Here is a 21,343-nt window from a genome sequence, read left to right on the forward strand (position 1 = left end):
ACATTGTTTTCTTAAGAAAAAGTAGTTAATAGCTAATAATGGCAATATATCATCACAGTTGGAGGCATAAAAAGTAGCATGCCATCTATCCAGATGTATGAAGCAATAATTAGAGTTGCTAATAAAAAGAGCATATTTTGGAAGATAATTTAATTGTTCACATTTTCCCTTCTGCTACGTAAATTAAACTTTTCTGCTAACATATGCTCAGTGATATAGTTTAAAGGTAACTCATTTTTTTCCCTTATAGTCTGTACCACCATTATAATAAAAAAAAAAATCAAGGCCCAATAAAACTTAGATCCTAATGACGTGTCCTAAAAACATGAAGTAACCACTGAAGCACTGAGTAATCACAAAACTATCCAGAGATGCTGTTGCAAAGGCCAAGGTACACAAGAAATGTTTTTAAATGGACAGTGACCAGCAAAGGAGAGACCACCTTCTTTGTTGTTTTTCATGACTGGAAAGTAATAGTAATGCAAATGGAATCTACACCTTATCAGATGAAAATGGAAGGTGGAAGGAATCTGACTCAACAATGTCTTTTTTTCAATGTTAACAAAACATACCTTTTGAGGAGTAAGAAGGGAGGAGCTTGACTTTACACTTGTTGATGGTCAAACTACATCGATGTTTACGTTCTCCTTTTTTCTTTCATAATGTAACCCAATGACTAATTTGCTATCAGTTTTTCTCTGTACTCTTTACTCAAAGTCTTTCTTATCTTTTTATTTTTATTTATTTTTATTTTTTATTATTGTTTTAAAGTCTTTCTTATCTTGCGTGTTTCATACAACTGTCGAAAGTTCTCTTAGTCTTCTAAATGTTGTAAAGTTGAGGTAGTCCCACACCATTAAACTGAATGGACAGGACCACAGCATAAATGTAAAAAGATGACCGGATTTGTGGCTTACCAACATGAAGCAGTTGCCAACACTTCCGCACACACCCAGGCACACATAAGCACACAATCTCTCAGCCCATTTTTTTTTAATGAGTCACCACATTATAAGCTAGGTTTTAAGACCCTTTCTAATTTGTCCAAGATGTTAGATTAAAAATCTAATCTTCCTGTGTTCTGAAATATTACACATTGAGAACCTGAAAAGTAAAAATTGAAACCTGATAGGTTAAAGGTTATCTTATTATTTTTGATTCCTTTTAATTGTTTACACTTAATGAACAACTTAATAGAACTCAAAGGGGTTTGAACTTGAAAGGGACTTATAATCCAATTCCCTCACTCTAATTTGATGATTTATTTACTTATACAGCCACTTGACTATGAGAGCCGAAGACTTTATACTCTGAAGGTTGAAGCAGAAAACACCCATGTGGATCCACGGTTTTATTACCTGGGACCATTTAAAGACACGACGATCGTAAAAATCTCTGTAGAAGATGTGGATGAACCACCTGTTTTTAGCAGATCCTCCTACCTGTTTGAAGTTCACGAAGATATTGAAGTGGGCACGATCATTGGTACTGTGATGGCAAGGGACCCAGATTCTACTTCTAGCCCCATTAGGTAATTATGCCTATGTTGGAGATGAAAGGAAGGGAATTAAAATAAATAGAGAGATCATGAACATCTATTTATAGCATTTAATGCATTGAGATGTATGAGTCTCTCTGTAAGGGGTATGTAAATCTGATGAGCGCAAGTGTTTAGATTGTCTCTGAATGTTTGGGGGCCGGGGCCTCTTAGCCTAAAACCTAGCTTGTATCATCTGTCTCTTCACCATATTTGTTGTTCTGACCTGGGTACAGATGAAGGGCACTGTGGCACCTGTGCGACAATGGAACCAAGTCTCGTTATTTGGGCTTTCAGTTGTCAAACACTATGTGAAGTTGAGAGCTGTAATAGAAAGAATATAATTACAACAATGTTACAATGCAGTTATGTCACATTTTGGAAACTCCTTTAGACTACTACCATAGAAGGGGAGGTTTTGTTTTTTTTTTTTTTTTTTTGGCTTTATCCAAAAATACTTTTTTAAAAAACTGAAGCATTGCAGAAAGATCAGAGTAATTTCAATTTCCTTTTTTTTTTTTTTTTTTTTTTTTTTGCTTCGCTTTGCTCTCTTAGGGCAGCCTAAAAACATAGGAGATGTAATAAATGCATACAAATGAGAAAGATTCAAAAGTTGTTTTTTTCTTCAAAAGTTTTTTATTGGCATTTGTTCTGTCCTTTTTAAAGTAATACAGATATTTATATTATACAGATATATAATATTGATTATCAAACTGACTATTCATTTTAAACCGTTAGTACATCATGAGTTTTGGATTTCATTCGCTTCCCTATTCTCAACAGGTTCATTTTCTCCCCCTTGCTCCCCATGGACAAGTCAAGTAAGCGTTTAAGGGATAGTCAACAATTTCCAAGCACACTCTTCTCTGATTCCGAAGTATACAACAGCGAAATGTCGAGAATCTCTAATTTTATATGCCATGTGACTCTGACTCGTTAAAGTTAAAAATGCTCCAGGATCTGCCACATTTTCAAGTGAAGTCATATTTTATATATGAAAATTAGTATTTGATGTATATAATTTTATCTAAACATTTCTTTTTTGTTTTGTTTTTATGCTTTTTTTTTTAAATTCCAGTGTAGTTAGCACACAGTGTTACGTGTTTCAGGTGAACAGAACAGTGATTCGACACGTCCATATATCCCTCAGTGCTCACCAAGACAAGCGTGCTCGTAATCCCCTTCACTTCTTTCACTCATTTCCTGACCACCTCCCCTCTGGGAACCCTCTGTTTTCTGTAGTTTAGAGTCTGTTTTTTTCTTTTTCTTTTTTTCTTTTTTTTTTTTTTTTGGTTTATCTGTCTGTCTCTCTTTATTCTTTTCTTTGTCTATTTATTTTGTTCCTTAAATTTGACATATGAGTGAAATCATATGGTATTTGTCTTTCTCTGACTGGCTTATTTCACTTACCATTATACGCTCTGGGTCCATCTATGTCCTTTCAGATTACCTTTTCTTATTTTCACAGAGAGCATCACAGGTTACATATATGGTAATCATGTGGAGTTCCCAGCTGCCAGCGTGACTTCCCCATAATTGCCTCTTCCTCAGTCCCTTTGTCTTCATTGAAATTGCTGTATTGCTTGGGTATTTTTTTCCTTTCAAGCTTTTATTTTTTTTTATTTTTTATTTTTATTTTTTACTTATAACTACAGAACATTTTAATTCTATTTTCAAGCTTTTATATAACCAATATACATGTTTAATTTTACCTATTCAGTACTTTCCAAGCATTTTCTTGGCATCGCTCTCCTAAGTGACCTCAACAGGCTATGTTCTGTGTTACTGGTTTTAAAGTGGCTTTTTTAAAAATGAAATATAATATTTTTAAAAAGAGTTCCATTTAAATCCAGTGTTTTTTAAAGTGGCAATATAAAGATATTCTCCACACAATGTAATAGATTTTGCATCCTCTTATACACTGACGGTTATTATAGATCAAAATATGCCTGTAGGATTTTTAAGCAAGAATAAAATATTTAATCAAGCCTAAGGAAAGAATCCATTTATGTATACTATATGGTAACAGAATTAATGATGTTATTGCTTATTAATAACAAAATCTATGCTGTAAGAGTTTCATAGGATTGAATTTACGCTAACTTGATGTAGAAAATGCAATTGAATGTTTTTGGATGTTAATATTGATAGGTCATACAGGTTTTATACATATATGTTTATATATACTTATATATATAAAATCAGAAATAAAATACCTTTACTATTTATGAAAATGATAATACTGGACGTATTATAAATTGTTTAGGTCATATTATGGTTGTTAATGCAATAATCAAAGGGATTTACTTAAATGTTCTGAAAATGATTTTAAAAAGGAGAATGAAAATTAGCAAAAATTATTTGCCAATAGAAAATTGGAAAATATAATTATATAATGTTTGAAAGAGAACCAGGATCTCTCTATCTTTGAGATAATTTTACATAATCCTCTAAATTTTGTCATTAGCTTTTAAACCAAATTATAAGATATAAAACAAAAGACACATAAAATGATTTGACAAGCCCAATAATGATTTATATTGATTTGCCTATTGCAATTTCATGTCATATTTCTATAAAAATAAGGAAACTTATTTGCCAAAATGCCAAAGAATTTAATTATTCTTTTTTCCATTTAACAAATATTTGTGGATCCCCTATCAGATAGTAATGTATTTCTCAAGGAGTTCTCAGTCTATAAAGGAAGAAGATTCAGTATGAGACAAGTGCCTATCACATTTCAAGAATGATGCTTGGGTCTTTTCGGGTTTGATTTCCTTTTTGAGATGTAACTCACATTTTGATGTTGAAATGAATTCCTAATACAATGTGGTAAATGATACCTTTCAATATTGTAGTTAGTGATGAATGGTACAAGTACCTTAGGATGGAAGGGGATAAATAAGCTTCTACTTTAGGTAATCATGGAACACGCGGGTGGAGGAGGTAAAATTTACATGGAGTCTTTCAGTAGTAAAGGCATTTTGTCAACTTGAGACAGAATTTGTGAATTATTCCAGATACAGAGATTCGATGTTTTGCAAATGTATGTGTGAATGGTAAGATATGTGGTTTGAATGCAAAACTGCATTCATGTTGTGTTAATAGAGAGGGCTAGGGCTTATTAAGGAGATTTGTTAATTTCTGATCCGTTCCATTAACAACTGATTTAAAATAAAAATCTAAAATAAGCAGTCCTCCAAAGTAAAATCGCATTAGCTGTACTGACAGCTTAAGTTGTTCTTTTAATGCAATTTATTCAAAACCCATCATAAGGATTGTTGGTTTCAACTGATTTTTGGAAATATCATACAGATTTGGAACATTAAAAGAGAGAAGAGTTTTAGGGCTCCTTAAAATTTATTTTGTATTATTACTTACAAAGCACAATTTAAAAATAATATTTCATAGAATTTTCCTTAAAAAAATGAAGGTTGTGGCTTAGGAAAAGATAAGCCATTACTGAATGTTACTCCTGGACCTGTCATCTTTGTTTTGCTTTGTTTATTTTTTTCAATATGGAGCATTAAATATAACTTGAGGATTATGCTTGCTTACTCAGGAACTATAAAGCATTTGTAAGCCACTAGGTCTGTGAAATGGCAGGTAGTGATGAGGGGTATAACTATCTTAAACCTTGCCTGACAATTCCCCCAAATAATCCAAATAATGAGATTTATTTCAACTAGAGCAACCTGATGGATCAACCCAGTGTTAGGCTTTAGAGTGATCCCCCAACACAATGCCTTTAATCAATTTGCAGCATAATTTGTTTTCTATACATATGTTAAGACTTTTCTTTTTTCCCCCTGAGACTTTATTTGGTACAAATGTATAAAAACTCCTATCCTAAACTTTTCTGTTTTAAAACATCTCTAGTTAATATGTATACATTTTTTTAATGGTACATGTGTTTAACAAACTGAAGCTCCATGGGTATATGCCATGGAGTAACTAAACATCATCATACATTGATCATCTACTACTATGATGAACTAATGTCTCCAATTTCAGCACTAAGAAAACGACTCTGCTTCGGGGAATGCTTTTTTGCATTCAATCCTTACAGTAACTCCTTAACAGTATTTTCAACTACTAGGTCAAGTTGTTGGTAATGTAACCACCTGTAATGCCAACTATTTTGTGGAAAACAAAACCAAAAAAAAAAAAAAAAAAAAAAACAGCTTCCCAGCATCTAGTTGAATATGGCAATAGATAGTGATTTGATAAAATGACTATTTAGAAGGTCAGCATTTTGAATGCTGAACAAAGTGCTAGCTCATGCCTTGGGAAGAGGAGGAAGGTAAAGATGTTGAGGGTGAGGGTTCTGTATGTGTGCATGTGTGTGTGATAAATCAATGAAACAATCCTCATTCTACATCACTACTATGTGCATTTATGAAATTATTATATGGTTACTGTGCGTGTGTTTGCATTGCACCTATTTTCTCCCACAAACCAATAATATTGCCATGTTTTTCTCCTTGCTTTCAATGTTCAGATTTTCCTTGGATCGCCATACCGACCTTGACAGGATCTTTAACATACATTCTGGAAATGGATCCCTTTATACATCAAAGCCACTTGACCGTGAACTATCTCAATGGCACAATCTTACTGTTATAGCTGCTGAAATCAGTAAGATGAATTTCATGTTTATAATACTTAACATATAATTATTATTAAAAATAATTTCTTCTCATTATACACATGAACTGTAATTTTAATTTAAGTTTTTAAAAGGCTTCAGACTAATACTACTCTATATATTAACTAACTAGAATATAAATATGAGGGCGGGGGTGAGGGTGAATGGGTGACGGGCACTGGGGGGGGCACTTGACAGGATGAGCACTGGGTGTTATTCTGTATGTTGGTAAATTGAACACCAATAAAAAATAAATTTATTTAAATAAATAAAATAAAATAAAATAAAAAATAAAATAAAATCTTGAACAAAAAAAGAATAAAACATTGATTTCAAGCAAAAAAAAAAAGGCTTCTCAACACCTATACTTCAGTAGTTTCTATATATATTGAAGGATAGTTACAGGTATCCCAAATCAATATTTCATATTGACTAATAAAAATCGTCTAGAATTGGGCAGTAAAGATATCCTCTTTGGGGGAAAATACATACACTAGATTGATTACATGGGCACTAATAACATCAATGCTAAATGCTGGGCGTGTACCATTTAACAACAGACATGTAGGTAGTATTATTCCTTTTCGCAGATTAGGAAACCAAGGTATTGGTGACAATAGCTAATATTAAGCACTCTGTGCCAGGTATTAGTCTAAGAATTTCATATTAATTTTCTTACTAATATTTCTATTGACTTTATTTAACAGAGAAGGAATTAAGGCTCCAAAGGGTTTTGGTAACTTGCCCAAAGTCACAATGCCGGAAGTAGTAAAACTGAGATTTAAAGCTAGTCGTTCTATTTCTAGATCCAGTACTTAATTCAACACTTAATTTATAAAATTCCATCCAAGGAATAACAGGCAGAACCAGGCTTCAAATCAAATCTGTCTCTAATTGCAAAGGTTACTGCCCAATCGCAGGACTTGCCACATAATTTGTGGAGCCCATTATGAAATAGAAATGTCAGACCTCTTGGTAGAAAATGACTCAGACATTTAACATGGCAACCGCAGAGCCTTAAAATAAGCATGAGGCCCTCCTCATGGTGAGGCTTTGTACAATTGCACGTGCCTCTGAAGCCCCTTTGTCCACGCATGCAAACCTGTCCGTGGTTTCTAATTCCTGTTCTGTGATTTACTGGTGTAAAGCAACTCTTGAACTATGTTTTAAAAGAAGCATTAATAGGGACTGAATCATGTTGCAAAACTAAGCCCATACATTCCAGACCTGAGGCGCTAGGCTGAATTGACAAACGCACATCAAGGTCAACTTATTTGAAGCCACCATTCCAGCATTGGGAAAGCAGGACGATGAGGCCAAGTCATCAAAAGTCTCAGAAGGATGGAACTAAGCTGAGCAGATCATTAACAACGAATTCAAAGATTTTGCTTTCTCCTTAAATCTGGCTCTGAAATACAGATTACCTCCACCACCCATATGACCCAGTTTTTTCCGTCGTGAGATATAAATGGCTGTGCCTTTTAAGGCCAACCAAAGAGTTGTGTTTTTTTTTTTTGTTTTTTGTTTTTTGTTTTTTTCGTTTTTCTTTTAAGAAAAGCTTTTATTTCCTATTATCTATCTCCATATCACCACAGTTAGATATGCCCGACAGGGTCCAATCTGATCATTCCAGAATCATGGTTGTTTGTGCTCTCTGCATGATTCAAGATCCTAATTCAAGCCTAATGAGTTAGGAATTGCATTTTCCATTTCAGATACTTTGAGAAATTTAAGTTCTAAAGCTAGTTGAAGTAATTACAATTCTGTAAAAAGCTAAGCCAATTACGTTCTTCTTTTTAAGAACTAAACCTATTTTTTGCCCTTAAGTGAAATCAATTTATGGAGTAACTGCTGGAAATGCCTACCTGCCAAGCCACAAGCAGTCAGAGGCCCATTATGTTGTTCTGGGTATTAAATGGATAAGGGAGAGAGGGAAACAGCATATAGGAAATTGTTTTTACTAGATTTTAAGCACTGGGTTTGTGGTGAGCATGCATTACGCCAAGCCCTAAGCGGGGCAGAAGGATGTTTAAATGTACTTCTTACCAATGCGTTTTCAAGCCCTGCCTCTAACAGTTTAATTCTACATTCCACAGCAGTATATCACATCATACGGCTAGTACCACCTCAGGTAATTATTTAGTGCATTATACCATGAAATAACTTCTCTTTTTCTTCTTCAAAAATATTTTTAAATGCCATTTGAAGAATACAAAATCTAAAATTAAGGTCACAATTGGATTGTAGAAATCCGTTGTAGAAACTAATGAGTTCCTCTCACCACATCTGAAAACTTTACTATGATCATTGCATTACATTCTGGGATACGGAGAGCAAAGTTTATGGCCAAAGAGCTCCATTACCTATACCTAGTTCCTTGATAGTGGAAATTCTTGGCCTTCACAGGTAGAAGAGTTACATCTTTCTAAAAGGCTTGGATTTCTAGATAGTGATTTAAGCTTTCCATTTCTTGGATATGGGAAGGCCTGTGTAGACATAGGAACGCTTTCACACTGATAAGATCCCTTATTGCTGATACATTCTTGCTATTAGTAGAGTGTGCTTGGATGGCTCTGAGAGAATCAGGTGGTTAATATGCCGTCTACCATGATGCTTCTTGCAGTGCCTTATGGTTTCACTTGTGCATAAGCTGCAGCATCTACCAGTAAAAAGATTCGTGTAAGCGCTGTTGTTTAAATAGGTGACGCTAGGCCCGGTGTTTTGCAAACCCATTTATCCTTGTGGATTTAGCATTTGATTTGAAGAGGCTTGAGTTATCTATAAAGAAGCTGAGGAATCTTCCTCTCGTGTCAGGGAAAGGCCTGACTGCAGTTTTTTAGATCCGAAATTGTCCCGCCTCTCCCGGCTTCTGTGGCATAGTTAGAAAGTGAAGTGCTACCAACGAGAGTTATTTTTATGTCCAGACTCTACATTGAGAGAAAATATTTTGCTTAGGCCCACTAACTATATAAGGAGATGCAAAAAGCTGATTCTAGGAAATATGGAAGGATCTTACCGTTCTGGAGAATCTTCCTCTTGTGTCAAGGAAAGGACTGACTGTAGTTTTTTTAAATCTGAAATTGTTCTGCTTCCCTTGGCCTCTGTGGCATACTTAGAAAGTGAAGTGCTACCAACGAGAGTTATTTTTATGTCCAGACTCTACATTGAGAGAAAATATTTTGCTTATGTCTGCTGACTATATAAGGAGATGAAAAGCACATCCTAGGAAATATGCAAGAATCATACCATTCACACCCATAGCAACTGTGCAGCTCTAGGTAGGTTGTGGGTTCATTTGTAGGTGAACCCCATGTAGGTGAACTCTGGCTATTTGTAACTGGTTTTAGGACTAGGGGAGGTAGGAAAAGACTGGGATATAATTTTTTCTTCCTTTTTTTTTTCCTTTCTCCACTTCTCCCCAAATATAGTTCTCTTCAGATCTGTATGAATGGTAGGGAAACTAATTAATGTTATTTTTATTGTGCAGTAAAAGAGCATAAGCTCTCAAGTAATGTAAGAAAATGCAAAAGGTGTCACAGTGACAATAAAGATACCTCAGTAATAATAGGTGACATGTATTACGTGCTAATACACGCTAATAATTTGATAATAGTTTTTGATAGTTTTATACATTAACTTACCTAATTTTTCAAATAACGCCATAGAAGTTCCAGTTTGATTTATATTGAGTAAATTAAGGCATTTGAGAGGTGGAGTAAATTGGCCGATGGGCACACAAGGAGTAAGTGGTGAATCTGGGAATCCAAGCATCTCTGTTCTGCTCCAGGGTCTGAACTCTTCAACCCATATTAAAAAATGAACAATAGGCCACAATCCATTAGCAAATGTGAAATCAGAACCTGGGAAAGGAACGCATATGGGTGAAAAAGACTAAGAATGGAAAGGGGTGTTAAATAAAGGGTGTCTTTTAAAGTTTCTCTTGAAAAATGGAAGGCAGAAAGTACACTTCTCATGGATTTAGAATTATGTCTGCCTCCCTTCGTAGGACTTCAACCTTGTAAGCCCATTTATCCTTGTGGATTTAGTTTTTACCCTGATGAGTAATCAGTTCTTACACAGTATTTTTAAAAGTGCTGATTTCATTATTTTAGTAATATTATAATTACATGGAGAGAAAAGAGGAGAAATAATTCTTTTTTTTTTTTTTTTTTAAAAACTCTTTTTTTTTTCTTTTTTTTTAATTTTTTTATTTATTTATGATAGTCACAGAGAGAGAGAGAGAGAGAGAGAGAGGCAGAGACATAGGCAGAGGGAGAAGCAGGCTCCATGCACCGAGAGCCCGACGTGGGATTCGATCCCGGGTCTCCAGGATCGCGCCCTGGGCCAAAGGCAGGCGCTAAACCGCTGCGCCACCCAGGGATCCCGAAATAATTCTTTTGAATAGTAATATACTCCCTATCTGTGTATAACAATACTTTTTACCCTTGTATTTGAAAATTACATGGGTAAAATTAGAAAGTCGTTAAATTTCACAAGGGTAACTGATACTATCCATAACCCATGTTAGTAAAGGCCATTTAGTAAGATTGCTATTGTCTCTCACCTCATCTGTTATTTTGTTTTGTTCTGTTTCGCTTTGTTTTTAGCTAATTACCTCCTTTCTCCTGTGCTGTTGAACTTCAGTTTGATTTTGCTGAGGTCGGCACAAAAATTGAACTATATCTAAAGACTCAGATTTTGATATCACAAAGGCTGATAAATATAACCTGAATTTAAGATGTCAAAACACTCTCAGATATCAATACTAGTGTCTAGAAAATCCCATTGTGGAGATACTGTCATTACGATTAATACAAGTTTGTTACCCAAGACTAAGCTAAATAGACATTTATATTTTAAATTTCCATTTACAAATCAAAACAATTCTTAATGCATATTTTATGTGAAAACTTTGATACTCGATTTAAGTATTTGTAGCAAACAAAAAATCCTGATCATTATACTATATGTTGCTATTGAGCTACTTTTGTTATACAAAATTGAGCCTGGATTGTTGACAAGGTACCAATAACAATTACTGAAACATTCAAAGCCTTACATTTTACTGTAAATTTCCACCCAACTTGTAAAATTAGTAGCTATATACTAAAATTTCCATAAAGAGAGTTTAGAGTAGCTGTTGGAATATTTTTCGTGATTAAAGTAGTCAAAAGGCTAAGTTGTAATATAACAACTACCTCTTAGGAGCTAATGACCGTGGGCAAGTTAGTAGTTTATTTAAAATTATTTCTTCATCCACAAACTTAGTAAAAAAAATATAATATTGTACGACAAAGATTTAATAAATATTTGTTCATTTTCCTATGTTTAGACGGTAAGGACACAAATACAATATGAACTCAATTACACTGGATTGTGCTTTTATAAGATTTTCCAAAATAATAGTAGTTCTCTTGAGGCCAATAATAACTGAATTTATGACTACTTAATTAGGCTCTGTAGTAATTTTCTTTATTGTATTTGCTCATTATGTTGGTAGAATGAACACGATGCTTATTTTTATGTGAGCACTTAATATCCACAAAATGCTTACATAAATTAACTCTGGTACACAAATGTGTCTTCCTAAACGAATTTTTCCTTTCCCTTTTCTAGACAATCCCAAAGAGATGACTCGCGTGGCTGTTTTTGTGAGGATTTTGGATGTTAATGACAACGCCCCACAATTTGCTGTGTTCTATGACACTTTTGTATGTGAAAATGCCAGACCAGGGCAGGTGAGCACCCACAGGACTTAAAAGCTTCGGAAGATTGTAAAGGCTTATTCAATGTTTTCTTTTCCCAGGCTTAAGAAGGATGAGTAAACAGAGATAAAAAATACTCCTTTAAGTCCCAGTAATATAATTAAAAAAAAAAAAAACTGATATTTTTAGGGTTGGAAAATGTTCTAAGTGACACTATAGCAAGTTTCACATTTCTTTTGTGAAGCTCTGAAGAAAATATAAGATGTTATTGTTGCCACCAAAGTTAAGGAGTAAGAAGAAAAAGCTTTCATTGTTTACATTTTCGCAAACAAAAAGAGGGGAAAAAAAAAAACAAACCCTCTGCTGTTTCTTTAGGTAAATATTGAGAACCCCTAGAAGAAATGGGAGATAGAATTTAGGAGAAACACAGACACAGATACATGGGATCAGCGAAACGTGGCATCAATATTCCAATGTATGCAAATGATTTCAAAGCAGGGCGTGCAAGATTCACTCTTAGATTTACACTTATATTTATCATTATAGCAACACTTAGAGTGCTTAATGACTTCGTTTTCGTCCTTTGAAACCTTCCTACATCAGCTTTGTTTATAACTCTTTAAGTCTTTTCCTCAGTGGACTCATTTTGTTGTTTGAAAAGCTCCAGTGTATATGGCTGAAAGAAATGCTCTTAATTGGTTTGAGTGCTATCTTCACAGAAGGAAGCTGCATGTTATAAATAATAATTGGGAATCAAATGTGTTTTATTAAAGAAAGAGGAGCCATCACAAGACTGTATTGTGTTTTGACATCACTTGATGCTCTTTATAAACATCAATGTCATTGTTACATTTTTATGCAAATTACGTTGTGGAATAACACAAATTCTTCCTTCTGAAGATTCTAACAGGAATTCAATAGCCTGTCTATTGTTTGAAATGGTGAAATTGCTGCAATTGGATTCATTTTTTTTTATTTGAAAGTGTTATAGAAATGTTTCATTTGGAATATTTAAATGACAAAGCTACTTCCGACCTACTTCTTAATGAAACAGTGTTTGCCCTGAAAATACCATTCCAAATAGTCCTCTGCTTGGCAGGCTCAGCATGATATAAGTTGAAGGCTTTTCTCTAAGAGATAAATTACCCACTTTACAACTGCCGCATGCATTGCGTCCTCTATAGTTATTCTATTTGATTTTCAAGAGATATCTTTTCAAAGCATTTGAGTCATTTTAAATACTGACTTCTGAATGTATTCAAAATATACAAAACAAGGGATTTTTTTCTTATGCCTCGTAAAAAAAAAAAAAACTAAATCTGGTTCAGTAACTTTATATTTTTTGGACTTAAAAAACCAGTTTTTTGAAGAAAAAAACTGAAGAAAATGACAAATATTGAAGAAAAATGACAAAATCAAAGACAATTCTAATCTAAAAAGTAACCTATTTTGACAAATTGATAGGAATAACATTAATAATTTTCACCTAATTGGCTGAATGTGCAATAGTTTCCAATAGAAGTTATTTTTAATAAATCAGTTTGTTCGATGTCATTTGGTCTCAGAGGCCGATAAATGGTTGCTTAAACCAAACTGTTCTGCAGTGGTGGAGTTCTAGGTTACAATAGCCTAGCAGATGGTTATGTGCAAAACCAAGGTGGTTATGTGGAAAAAGTCCTTTCCTTTAACTTCCTTGACATTACTGTTAACTCTGTTTCCCCCCCTCCTAAGGCAGTAAGAGCTTGTTAGGACTTCTGGGGGTACTTTGGTTATTTATAGGGTATTTCAACCCACTCAATTGTCCTTTGAATTAAGTACTGTTTAAAAGTAGCACTTTGAACAACAACATAGGAAATAATTCCATTTATTTGGTGTGTGGACAAAATGAGAAGACAGATAAAGTTAATTTCCATCTTCTCTTTCTTTTCTGCCTATTTCGTGCTCTAAGGATAGGAGACTTTCCCCCTTGGAAAAGATGCAACTTAAAATTGATGTAAATTAACAGTCCCCTCTTGTGCCTGAACTAGGCTACTTGACTCTCCATCCTTTCCATCTCTAAAGAGTCCCTTGGGAAAGGAGAGGAGAGAAGACTGGCCGTTACATTTTTCTTTCGTTTTCCCTCATGCATACCACATTCCTTCAGTCAACAAAATATATTTTAATAATTTTTAATCTTTATGGAAGGAAGTAGCATTTCAGTCTCACACATTTCCCAGAGAGTCTCCCCAGGGAGGAGTGCTGCTTGTTATTTGCCCACAGGTAGTATCTAAGCTCTAGGCCTTTGTCAAACCTCAAATATCCTATTACATATTTCCACAGAACACTGTTTAGTTACTTACCTAACTACACTTTTTCCTACTGAAAAAGTGAAAACATTACAACTTAGTGACCGGTGTTCTTATTTAAATATCTTAAAATCCATGTGTCACACATTCCCCACAAAATCCCACATTCTATTATGGCATGATCACTGAAAAAGCCCTCAAGTTGATTTGATGTTATTTTAGAATAGCCTAGTAAAAATACAAACCGATTATATAATCTCTAAGGAGATGAAATATAAATGACTTATCTGTGTCTATTCTTCATATGCTCAAAATGAATACTGCACATTCTTCATATGCTCAAAATGAATATGGGACATCAAAATGAATACTGGACATCAAAAGTGGTTTTTTCCCCATAATTGTGGCAACCTGTTTTATTGGAAATGAGTCAAAATGAACTTGTCTCCAGTAGAAATAAAATAGCTAGTGTTCATATGTAGAGACAGGGGAGATGTTTTTACTTCTTCTTGTTGCCAACTTCTGATTTCTATTTTAACACGTACTTCCATGTATAGGGTACATATACATATGGATATGGATACTTCCATATATGGATATATAAACTGTAATAACTTCTTACAGATATAGGTAATGATGTAGCCATTACGTTCTCTCAAATTGTTCTGGTTTATAAAAATAAACTAAAATTGTAATTTGTAATCACAATTGAAAATGCATATTTATTATGAGATAATTACATTTCCTATTTTATTTTATTTTTATTTTTAAAGATTTTATTTATTTATTTATTTATTTATTTATTTATTTATTTATGAGAGACACACACACAGAGGCAGAGACATAGACAGAGGGAGAAGCAGGCTTCATGCAGGGAGCCCGAGGTGGGACTGGATCCCGGATCCCAGGATCACTCCCTCACCGCTGAGCCACCCAGTCATCCCTCATTTCCTGTTTTCAAAAACCATTACCTCTATGTTTAAATTTCTACAATTTTGTGTCTATATATGTGCTAACATATAAATCTTAATGGTAAAAATATATAAACATAGAAGTCTTATTAAGTCTACTATCTTTCTTGATGTTTCATTTATGTCATTTTTAACTTTCAACTTATAAATCATTATTTAAAAATAAAATCTTTTAGACTGCTCAATAAACAAGTCAGTCGAGAAATGATTTTATAACTTCATTGGTACCTCTTAAGGGTATTAGTTAATACTTTTTATACAATTTTCTATTTTGTATAATTTTTGGTTTTGTATTGGCTAGATAAGCCATTAGCAATAAATCTTTGCTTTCTATATGATCTTAAATTACCACTAAAATTTCATTAGTCACAGTTTAAATAATTTTTTCAGTTGCTTATTCCAAGATGATAAACACTTAACCTTTGTATGATCCAATATTATTTCTTGTATCATTTTGAAATAAGTGGGTAAGGTTATAATTAAATTGGGAGTAGCTAAAATTTGCCACACTCTTATTTTATAAGGTAATTTAAAAGAAAACTAAATATAGAAAAGTTAAAATAATTTCTTAATTTTTTATAATTATATAATATTTTAAATTTGAAATCTCTTTTTATATCAACAAAATATCGAAAAAAAATATTTTCATTGAATATTGACACCAGGGGTGCCTTAGTGGCTCAGTCAGTTAAGTGTCTGCCTTCAGCTCAGGTTATGATCCCAGGGTCCTGGGATGGAGTTCCTGCATTGGGTTTTCTACTCAGTAGGGAGTCTGCTTCTCCCTCTATTCCCTCCCCTCTGCTTGTGATCTCTCTCTTTCTCATGTTCTCTTTCTCTCAAATATAAACAAAATCTTAAAAAAAAAACAAATATTGACACCACGTTAAATAAGCCAATGCAGTTAAGCATATTCCTTTTAGTTAAGCATAAATTTGACCATTTATATAGGTATCAATACATAAATTTAAAAACTTCTGAAGCTCTCTTGCAAAATTAAGATATGCAAAACATTATGTAAAATGTTATACATATAAGTTAAGGATAAAATAGATATATATGCAAATAAGTACACAACTCTATGATACATATAAATTTGTATAATATTAATCATTATGCTCAAAGAAGTGATCTGCTTATAGTATAAGGTGTTACATTTTCTGCTTTGTTACCAGATAACTTCTTATATTGTCTCTTATCCTAAAATAAATCAGAGATGATCTTTATAAAATAACCTTTTCCCATACATATATTGAATTTAAAAACTGTAGTTTTATGGACAATGCAAATAAAGTGAACCATTATTATTAAAGGAGATCATAATGTTTAAGTCTTCCCTTTAAAAAATTGTGCTTATCTATAAAATCTCTCCATTCTTTGATAGTTTTCACTTTTGATAAGAGGAAAGCCATAATCACAGTAGTTTTCTAAATTTTCCCTCCATTAGATAAACTTTTCCAGATCAATGTTTAGATATATATGAAATAATCTAGTCTTTTTAAATGCTATATCTAAATTAATAAAGCTGTAAAAATATAATATTGTTACTATGATGTTGAAGAAATGGATAATATATAGGAGATATTGAGAAGAAAGGAGAGCAAGAAACAGAGACAAAAAACAGAGAGGGAGGGAGAGTGGTAGGGACATTGTTAAAGTCAAAGTATTTAGTTTGTTTATTAAGCAGTCTAAAAGATTTTATTTTTAAATAGTGATTTACAAGTTGAAGGTTAAAAATGACATAAATGAAACATCAAGAAAGATAGTAGACTTAATAAGACTTCTATGTTTATATATTTTTACCATTAAGATTTATATGTTAGCACATATATAGACACAAAATTGTAGAAATTTAAACATAGAGGTAATGGTTTTTGAAAACAGGAAATGAGGGATGACTGGGTGGCTCAGCGGTGAGGGAGTGATCCTGGGATCCGGGATCCAGTCCCAAGTCGGGCTCCCTGCATGAAGCCTGCTTCTCCCTCTGTCTATGTCTCTGCCTCTCTCTCTCTCTCTCTGTGTCTCTCATAAATAAATAAATAAAATCGTTAAAAATAAAGTAAAATAAAATAGGAAATGTAATTATCTCATAATAAATATGCATTTTCAATTGTGATTACAAATTATAATTTCAGTTTATTTTTATAAACCTGAACAATTTCAGAGAATGTAATGGCCATATCATTACCTATATCTGTAAGAAGTTATTACAGCTTATATATCCATATATGGAAGTATCCATATCCATATGTATATGTACCCTATACATGGAAGTACGTGTTAAAATAGAAATCAGAAGTTGGCAACAAGAAGGAGGTAAAAACATCTCCCCTGTCTCTACATATGAACACTAGCTATTTTATTTCTACTGGAGACAAGTTCATTTTGACTCATTTCCAATAAAACAGGTTGCCACAATTATGGAAAAAAAAAATGTATCAATTCAGGGACACCTGAGTGGCTTAGTCAATTGGGAGTCTTCCTTGGGCCCAGGTCATGATCCTGGAATCCTGGGATAGAGCCCAGGTCAGGCTCCCTGCTTAGAGGGAAGTCTGCTTCTGCTTTGTCGCCATCCTGCTCCTGCTCTCTCACATTCTCTTTCTCTCTTAAATAAATAAATCTTTTAAAAAATCAAAGTAATAATAAAAGAGGTGGAATAATTCAAAGATAATGCACAAGGAGGAAAATCAACTGCTTTAAATTTAGGCAAAATTGAATCTTAAAAAAATACATATTGTAAAGCAGATTATACTCATGGAAGCCTGATACACACGCTCTTTTCTCTTTTCTGCAGCTAATACAGACTATAAGTGCAGTAGACAAGGATGACCCTTTAGGTGGACAGAAATTTTTCTTCAGTTTAGCTGCTGTCAATCCAAACTTCACAGTCCAGGATAATGAAGGTAAATTTTAGAACATCATCATTATGATTTAAGGTGACGTTAACAAGAGCTTTTCCCCCAAGCAACAATTACCATTTGTATGGTGTATTAATGTATTGATCTGTGTCACAAAATGTTGTTTTCATCAGATATTAATGAGATATTAATTTCTTGCTTGGCAGTGTTCATTCTCTTAAATTTCAAAATAATATATACTTGAGAGAAGTTTCAAATGTGAATACTAATGAAAAGGTTGAATCTTGAGAACATTGGAAAGGCTGGAAATAATCAGACAACAGGGTAGAGAAATGAATAATTCAGTGAGCCCTTGTGCAAATTTCAGTGAGATTTAGCAGCAACAGATTCACCAAAACCAAAAATGCATGAGATATGGGTTAGAAGAAATAGAAGTATTAGCCTGTGACAGGTTTAAGTGCAGAAGCAGTTGCAAGGGCAAGATACACTATCTTCCGGGTAATATGTGAATTTTATAATGTCTTTGTGATAAACAACAACAACAACAACAACAACATTGTATATTTCTTGCATTCCCAAAAAGGACAAAATATTTAGAGGAAATAATATGAAAACGGTTACTATTCCAAAAAATTTGAACAACTTAATTCTTAAAAAAAATATGGTAATTATTCTAGGCTAAACAAAAGTGTGTAGTTAGAGCTCATTTCCCCTTCATAAATTTATGTTAAATTAATTATATCAGCTGATCTTCCTTAAAAAGGCATACTTGTCTTAGAGTCAGTGTAGATATAGTTATTCTTAAATTTAATAGCTACATTGGCATATTTATAATACTTTCATAACAATGTGTATATGCTGGCAGAGCCAGATCGCTCTATGGCCTCTAAGTCACCTTCAAAATATCAGAAAGAAGGTTCAGATAATGGATAGTTTTACATTAACCCAATTGTTATTTGAAGTATTTGATATCTCAGAAACTGCACAAAACAGTGGAAGAGAAGGCATCCACTGGTAACATTTGTTTACCAAATCATACTGTCTGAAATGTCTGTTTTCCATCCCTCTGAACATCTAAGATAATCATGATGGGAGAAATTAGCATAGAATTGGCAGATAGGATACAAGATGTCCAGTTTCACAAGAATATCAGGAAAACAACACCCATCATTTTATTTGCTGAATCTGGGATCCTAAATACAGAACTTAGTTTGGACATCCCAAGTTCTGAATGGTCAATATTACACCTCTTTCTAAGTGTATTTTAATTTGTTTTATGTTTCTATTAAACCGAGCTGTGGATCCCAACAAACCGCCTCACAGTTGTAAAAGGTAATAGAGACTTGAAGTAGTCTTATCACAGCATTTCCCATTTAGGTAAACACCTCAAAGCTAATCTTAATTAATTTTTGACAAGTGGTGCCATCTTCCTATATTCAGAAAAGTTCTTGATCTTCTATGAGTTACTCAAAGCAAGAGTTGAAGCCATATGAATATTAATCTGAACATGTCGCCATATAGAATACCATTAAAGTCAGATGGCATATATGACCCACTCCTGCATAAACTCACTATTTTGTTATTGGGTGCATTTGGAAAGAAATCCCAATGATCTAGACATCACCTTATTGCTCTTCTTGAGTAAATACCCTTGTATTTATCTATATCTTCATCTCAGCAAACTTCAATTTTATGGTAACAATTTAAAAAAAAATAATTTTCTGCTTCTGTGATACCACACTTGGAGCTTATAATTCTTAAGATTCCCACACTTTTCCCTAACTTATAGATCAAAAGCATAATTATATGATGACTTTCTGGAATATTTAATAAAATGATTGGAATTTCTTTCATTCCTGAAGTTTAGGGTAAAACTTCATTTTATTCTTCAATATATTAAAAGTGTTGTAGGCAAAATTAAGACTTAGAACCTTTTGAAAAGTTAAAAAAGAATAAGGCAAGAAGATTCTAAATGAAAAAAAAAAGATTCTAAATATACCCATATGCCAACACCTGTTGTTGATTTTAGTCATTCTGACAGGTGTGAGGTGATATCTCATTTATTTTTTATTTTTTATTTTTTTTGATATCTCATTTAGATTTATATTTCCCTGATGATCAGTGAGCTTGAGCACCTTTTCACGTGTCTGTTGGCCATCTGTATGTTTTTTTTTTTTGTTTTTTGTTTTTATTTTTTTTTTTGTATGTTTTTTTTTTTGGAAAAATGTCTATTCTTCTGCCCATTTTTTATCGGATTATTTGCAGTATTGTTTTGTTTTTTGGGGGAGGTTATCTGTTTCTTTGGTGTGGAGTTTTATAAGTTCTTTACATATTTTTGATATTAACCCTTTATCAGATATGTCATTCGCAATTATCTTTCCCCGTTCCATAGATTGCTTTTTAGTTTTGTTGACTGTTTCCCCTCATTGTACAGAAGCTTTTAACTTTGACAAAGTCCCAATAGTTTATCTTTGCTTTTGTTTCCCTGGCCTCAGGAGACATATCTAGAAAGAGTTACTATGACCAGTGTCAAAGAGGTTACTATCTGTGTTCACTTCTAGGATTTTGAAGGTTTTTAGGTCTTACATTTAGGTCATTTAGGTCTTAAATCCACTTTGAATTTATTTTTGTGCTTGGTGTAAGAAAGCAGTCCAGTTTTGTTCTTTTGAATGTTGCTGTCCAGTTGTCCCAACACCACTTGTTGACAAGACTTGTCTTTTTCCTGTTGGATACTTTTTACTGCTCTGTTGAACATTTGTCAACCATAGAGTTGTGGGGCTCAATCCTGGGTTCTCTGTTCTGTTCTATTGATCTATGTGTCTATTTTGTGCCAGTACCATACTATTTTGATGAACTACAGTTTTGTAATATAAGTTGAAGTCCAGAATTGTGATGACTCCAGCTTTGCTTTGCTCTTTCAAGGTTGCTTTATCTGTTAGATAAATTTATAAATTTATAATTTATAGAGTCTGTTGTGGTTCCATACCAATCCAATAATTAGGATTGTTCTAGTTGTGGAAAAAAATTTTGATAGGTACTGTTTTAAATGTGCAGATTGTTTTGGGTACTAGATTTAACAACGATGGTTCTTCCAATCCAAGAGCATGGAGTGCCTTTCCATATCTTTGTGTCATCTTCAATTTCTTTCATTCAATGTTTTATACTTTTCAGAGTACAGGTCTTTCATCTCTTCGATTAGGTTTATTCCTAGGTATCTTATGATTTGGGAGGATTGATTCCTTAATTTCTCTTTCATTATTGGTATATAGAAATGCAACAGATGTCTGTACACTGATTTTGTGTCCTGCAACTTCACTAAATACCTTTATCAGCTCTACAAGT

At 33.3% G+C, this 21,343-nt stretch overlaps 1 protein-coding gene across 1 annotated transcript in view; it reads left to right on the forward strand.

Moving 5' to 3' along the window:
* LOC112652718 (cadherin-10) overlaps positions 1-21,343 on the forward strand; it is a 174,721-nt gene that overhangs the window by 146,615 nt on the left and 6,763 nt on the right. Inside the window, 4 exon segments of the mRNA XM_025436344.3 lie at positions 1,278-1,531; positions 6,039-6,175; positions 11,802-11,923; positions 17,938-18,046. Of these exon segments, the coding sequence (XP_025292129.3) occupies positions 1,278-1,531; positions 6,039-6,175; positions 11,802-11,923; positions 17,938-18,046 (622 nt within the window).

This window comes from Canis lupus, chromosome 4 (genome assembly GCF_003254725.2).
Source record: "Canis lupus dingo isolate Sandy chromosome 4, ASM325472v2, whole genome shotgun sequence".
Taxonomy (NCBI): Eukaryota; Metazoa; Chordata; class Mammalia; order Carnivora; family Canidae; genus Canis; species Canis lupus.